The sequence below is a fragment of the Salmo salar genome, chromosome ssa12 (genome assembly GCF_905237065.1).
Source record: "Salmo salar chromosome ssa12, Ssal_v3.1, whole genome shotgun sequence".
NCBI lineage: Eukaryota > Metazoa > Chordata > Actinopteri > Salmoniformes > Salmonidae > Salmo > Salmo salar.
The window spans coordinates 92,070,977-92,077,099 of NC_059453.1; the positions used below are offsets into that span (position 1 = coordinate 92,070,977).

Here is a 6,123-nt window from a genome sequence, read left to right on the forward strand (position 1 = left end):
CCACCGATTTTTCATTAACAATAACAAATCTTTTCATACTTCATGAACAATCCGTATCTGTTGAATGCACCTTCAGTGGCTGAATATGTTTGTTTGACTCACACAAATAAATAATATTTCCCTGAGGGTCTGTCCGTCGGCTCCTCTCTGTCCGTCGGCTCCTCCTCTCTGTCCGTCGGCTCCTCCTCTCTGTCCGTCGGCTCCTCCTCTCTGTCCGTCGGCTCCTCTCTGTCCGTCGGCTCCTCCTCTCTGTCCGTCGGCTCCTCCTCTCTGTCCGTCGGCTCCTCCTCTCTGTCCGTCGGCTCCTCCTCTCTGTCCGTCGGCTCCTCCTCTCTGTCCTTCGGCTCCTCTCTGTCTGTCGGCTCCTCCTCTCTGTCCGTCGGCTCCTCCTCTCTGTCCGTCGGCTCCTCCTCTCTGTCCGTCGGCTCCTCCTCTCTGTCCGTCGGCTCCTCCTCTCTGTCCTTCGGCTCCTCCTCTCTGTCCGTCGGCTCCTCCTCTCTGTCCGTCGGCTCCTCCTCTCTGTCCGTCGGCTCCTCCTCTCTGTCCGTCGGCTCCTCCTCTCTGTCCGTCGGCTCCTCCTCTCTGTCCGTCGGCTCCTCCTCTCTGTCAGGGGAGTAGACGTCTTCATCTGCGTAGCCACTACTGTCTGATTGCATGCTGTCCCCTCGAACCACCAGACCTACAGAAAGAAAACCTCAGGTCTACACACAGATGGATACAGCCATACTCTCCTCATGGCTTTAACACAGGCCTACAGTACTTCCCAGAATTAAACATGCAGGGTCAACCAGAAATCTGCCCATACTTTCCTCAACATTTTCAGTTAGCTGACGTTCTTGATGAACAACAATAAATTCTGACGAGAAAGTGTGGGTACAAGTTGTGAACACACCTTTCTTCACACATACGTGTGCGCACACAGCACTGCCCATTTCAGCTACAGTATCAACCACATTCACTTCAAACTGTCATTTGAAAAGGGTGTGTGTTCCTGTGAGATTAAACCAAAGTCCCAGTCAGCAATTTGACTGCTCTGAATCACACTAGTCAGTCATCTTTCTCTAAAAACAACTAGTTTGGTAGTAAATTCTTAAAAAAATAATAATAATAATATTGGGTTCTCCTATGGGGACAGCCGAGGAACCATTTTAGGTTCTAGATAGCACATTTTCCCCCCTAAGAGTGTAGTGAGCAGATATAGACTTAATATCACTAGGTATCAGCTGACTATGACCACATATCAATCAAGACTATGAACTTACCTTTGTTTTGACTGACAGTAGAACGTGACAAAGATGTTGACCTTATAGTTTCTTGCTGTCCAAAGTCTTCCTCCCCTGCGCTATGTACCTATTGGAAAAACAGGTAATCAGGAAAAACTCCTGGCCCAAGTATACATAGTCACTTCACCCCTACCTACATGTACAAATTACCTCGACTAACCTGTACCCCCGCACACTGACTCGGTACCGGTACCCCCTGTATATAGCCTCGTTATTGTTATGTTATTGTGTTACTTTTTATAATTATTATTTACTTCATTTGGTAAATATTTTCTTAACTCTTCTTGAACTGCACTGTTGGTTAAGGGCTTGTAAGTAAAGCATTTCACGGTAAGGTCTATACCTGTTGGTTAAGGGCTTGTAAGTAAAGCATTTCACGGTAAGGTCTATACCTGTTGGTTAAGGGCTTGTAAGTAAAGCATTTCATGGTAAGATCTATACCTGTTGGTTAAGGGCTTGTAAGTAAAGCATTTCATGGTAAGGTCTATACCTGTTGGTTAAGGGCTTGTAAGTAAAGCATTTCACGGTAAGGTCTATACCTGTTGGTTAAGGGCTTGTAAGTAAAGCATTTCATGGTAAGGTCTATACCTGTTGGTTAAGGGCTTGTAAGTAAAGCATTTCATGGTAAGGTCTATACCTGTTGGTTAAGGGCTTGTAAGTAAAGCATTTCATGGTAAGATCTATACCTGTTGGTTAAGGGCTTGTAAGTAAAGCATTTCATGGTAAGGTCTATACCTGTTGGTTAAGGGCTTGTAAGTAAAGCATTTCACGGTAAGGTCTATACCTGTTGGTTAAGGGCTTGTAAGTAAAGCATTTCACGGTAAGGTCTATACCTGTTGGTTAAGGGCTTGTAAGTAAAGCATTTCATGGTAAGGTCTATACCTGTTGGTTAAGGGCTTGTAAGTAAAGCATTTCATGGTAAGGTCTATACCTGTTGGTTAAGGGCTTGTAAGTAAAGCATTTCATGGTAAGGTCTATACCTGTTGGTTAAGGGCTTGTAAGTAAAGCATTTCATGGTAAGGTCTATACCTGTTGGTTAAGGGCTTGTAAGTAAAGCATTTCATGGTAAGGTCTATACCTGTTGGTTAAGGGCTTGTAAGTAAAGCATTTCATGGTAAGGTCTATACCTGTTGGTTAAGGGCTTGTAAGTAAAGCATTTCACGGTAAGGTCTATACCTGTTGGTTAAGGGCTTGTAAGTAAAGCATTTCACGGTAAGGTCTATACCTGTTGGTTAAGGGCTTGTAAGTAAAGCATTTCATGGTAAGGTCTATACCTGTTGGTTAAGGGCTTGTAAGTAAAGCATTTCATGGTAAGGTCTATACCTGTTGGTTAAGGGCTTGTAAGTAAAGCATTTCATGGTAAGGTCTATACCTGTTGGTTAAGGGCTTGTAAGTAAAGCATTTCACGGTAAGGTCTATACCTGTTGGTTAAGGGCTTGTAAGTAAAGCATTTCAAGGTAAGGTCTATACCTGTTGGTTAAGGGCTTGTAAGTAAAGCATTTCACGGTAAGGTCTATACCTGTTGGTTAAGGGCTTGTAAGTAAAGCATTTCATGGTAAGGTCTATACCTGTTGGTTAAGGGCTTGTAAGTAAAGCATTTCACGGTAAGGTCTATACCTGTTGGTTAAGGGCTTGTAAGTAAAGCATTTCATGGTAAGGTCTATACCTGTTGGTTAAGGGCTTGTAAGTAAAGCATTTCACGGTAAGATCTACATGTTGTATTCGGCGCATTTGACAAAGTTTGATTTGATTTATGTCAGGCAGCCAAGGATGGATAGATAATGGACTACACCAGATAGATGTGTGTATCAGCCCTAGGAACTCAGAGACCGGAGTACGGTGCCCCATATAGGTCAATCCAAAACAGTTCTGTCACTTACCTCTTCCAGTTCAAAGGAGTTGGCCTGTTGAATAGCGTGGGAGACCTGCCCCTGGATTGGTGGTGGTTTCAGAGGACTCAGGTACCTCTTGTTCCTCCGTACACCTGGATAATACTGGGCTGCTGGAGCCACCATTGTGGTCCCACCACTGGGAGGGAGAATCATCTCAGGTGCATGCGTGTCTAAAGAACTAGAAGGCATCACATCAGTAACAGTGATGAGACAAGGGGACTTCCTGCAACTATGGAGCTCTATAGGCACGAACGTTGACACCACCAGTGTTCCAGTTTCTCCCAAACTGGATTCAACCTTACACATTGGAGTTAGTGTGACCTCTAAACTCTTGGCTGAGTTACTGGTAGTTAAGCACTCCTCCTCCCCGGGTTTGTGTAGTCCGTCTGATGTGGTGAGGGATCGGTCAGATCTTCTGACGTTCTCAGAGGAGATAACAGATGACAAAATGGCCGACGCCTTTGTGTTATTATTCCACTGTTGTAGTTGACTGCTGTACGGCGCCTGGTGAACACTCTCAACGATCCGAGGACGGGTGATGTCATGGGTAACCTTGGCGACCGGTGCCACTACTGTTGCCCAGCCTGTGGGATGAATTGTGTTTTGAGTTTCTCCAACCTCACAAGTAGGTCTCGGAATAGTAAGGCCAAAGTCCAGCTTCTTCCTACTACTGGGCTCTCTCTGATGACCTGATTCTGAAAGTGATGATGCCCCAAGGTTGGGTGTTCTGTCAGGATGTCGCTCTCTCTCTAAATCAACTCCATCCCTATCTGATAACGATCCCTGCTCCAACTCCTTGTCCCTGACTGTGTCTCTATGTGTCTCTGTCTCTCTGTCCCTGAACATACATGTGCCCACAGCACATGTCTTATTACTATCCCCAGTGTCCATATCCTGTACATCTGAAAACACCCCCTGCTCCCCCTCCCTGTCTATGTGTCCCTGTGTCTCTGTCTCTCTATCCTTCAGCATCGTGTCCACAGCAGCACTCGTCTCATTACTGTTCCCTGTATCCTGATTATCCTCCTCCATGTCTCTGGATAAAGGCTCTGCCTTGGTGTTCTCCAGGACTAGACCCACCAAGTCAGGCAGGCTGCTTCTCTTCTTGGGGGCCGAGCCAGACCCAGGCCCGGGGGAGAGTCCTGGTCTGGGGCAGACAGAGTCCGAGCCCAGCCGGGCGGAACCCCCAGAGCCAGTATACAGGCACATCTTAGAAACCGTGTCCTTGAGTCGTTCCACTGGAGACCTCGGTTCGCTGCGGACGCTTCCCATGAAGCGCCGTCCGATCTGCCCGTCAGCGGTGGGGGAGAAGCTGAACTCGGGAGGTGCGAGTTTCTGGAGGGGTGTGCGGGACACGTGTGAGTAGAGGGAGTAGAAGGCGTTGGCCATGGCTGTCAGCACCTCTACCTGCCTGAAACGACCTGCAGGGTGGAAGAAACGTTCATCAGGGAAAGAGAAATGAACAGTTTGTTTGGAATGCTGCCTAACAGAGGACAATCAGAGTATTGTACTGTTTGGAATGCTGCCTAACACAGAGGACAATCAGAGTATTGTACTGTTTGGAATGCTGCCTAACACAGAGGACAATCAGAGTATTTTACTGTTTAGAATGCTGCCTAACATAGAGGACAATCAGAGCATTGTACTGTTTGGAATGCTGCCTAACATAGAGGACAATGGGAGATGTGAATTGTTGATAGAAAAGTTGGAGTGTGATGTATTGTACTGTATCAGGACTGATTGGTGGAGAAACATACTACAGTGCCTTCAGAAAGTATTCACACCCCTTGATTTGTTCCACATTTTGTTGTGTTACAACTTGCATTTAAAACAGATTACATTTTAAAAACAATTGTCATTGGTTTACACCCCATAATGTCAAAGTGGAATCATGTTTTTTGATGTTTTTACAAATGAATAAAGAAATGTCTTGAGTCAATAAGTAATTAACCCCTTTGTTATGACAAGCCTAAATCATTTCAGGGGTAACATTTTCTTTAACAAGTCACATAATAACACTGTGTTAAATGGTAGTGTTGAATATGATTTTGAATGGCTAGCCCATCTCTGTACACCACACATACAATTATCTGTAAATTGAGCAGTGCATTTCAAACACATATTCAACTACAAAGACCAGGGAGGTTTTCCAATGCCTCACAAAGAAGGACCACTATTGGTAAATAAAAGCTGTCATTGAATATCCCTTTGACCATGGTAAAGTTATTAATTACACTTTAGATGGTGTATCAATACACCCAGTCACTGCAAAGATACAAGCATCGTTCCTAACTCAGTTGGCAGAGAAGAAGGAAACAGCTTAGGGATTTCACCATGAGGCCAATGGTGACATTAAAACAGTTACATATTTTAATGGCTGTGATAGGAGAAAACTGAGGATGGATCAACAACATTGTAGTTCTTCCACAATACTAACCTAATTGACAGAGTGAAAAGAAGGAAGTTAGTACAGAATAAAAATATTCCAAATCATGCATCTGTTTACAACAAGGCAGTAAAGCAATACTGCAGAAAATGTGGCAAAGCAATTCACTTTTTGTCCTGAATAGTGTGTTATGTTTGGATAAAATCCAATACACCACATTACTGCGTACCACTTTCCATATGTTCATAGTCCTGGCTGCGTCATGGGGATGCTTGTAATTGTTAAGGACGGGTGAGTTTTTCAGGATAAAAAATAAATGGAGCTAAGCACAGGCAAATTCCTAGAGGAAAACCTGGTTCTGTCTGCTTTCCAACAGACACTGGGAGATGAATTCACCTTTCAGCAGGACAATAACCATTTTTCCATCCAACCTTTCTATGCAAGTAAAATACATTTGATTAAAACATGTAATAACTGTCCTGATGGAAACAGAACATTTTTCGGTAAACTTTCCAAATGTCGACAAAACAAAATACGCTAGACAAGGTGGGATCATTTTGTG

General features: G+C 44.4%; 1 protein-coding gene across 2 annotated transcripts in view; it reads right to left on the reverse strand.

The window, feature by feature from the left end:
• Nucleotides 1–7: 7 nt before the first annotated feature.
• tespa1 (thymocyte expressed, positive selection associated 1) overlaps nucleotides 8–6,123 on the reverse strand; it is a 17,369-nt gene continuing 11,253 nt past the window's right edge. Inside the window, exons 9-12 of one of the 2 annotated variants that reach the window (XR_006758102.1) lie at nucleotides 3,164–4,596; nucleotides 1,263–1,350; nucleotides 893–991; nucleotides 477–679 (exon numbers count right to left, since the gene is read on the reverse strand). Coding sequence is in view for 1 of the 2 variants with exons in the window: in XM_014134049.2 (XP_013989524.2) it covers nucleotides 99–679; nucleotides 1,263–1,350; nucleotides 3,164–4,596 (2,102 nt within the window). In the remaining variant the exon portion in view is untranslated. Of the gene's footprint in view, nucleotides 680–892; nucleotides 992–1,262; nucleotides 1,351–3,163; nucleotides 4,597–6,123 lie in introns of both variants that reach the window. The other variant, XM_014134049.2, reaches the window with a different exon arrangement.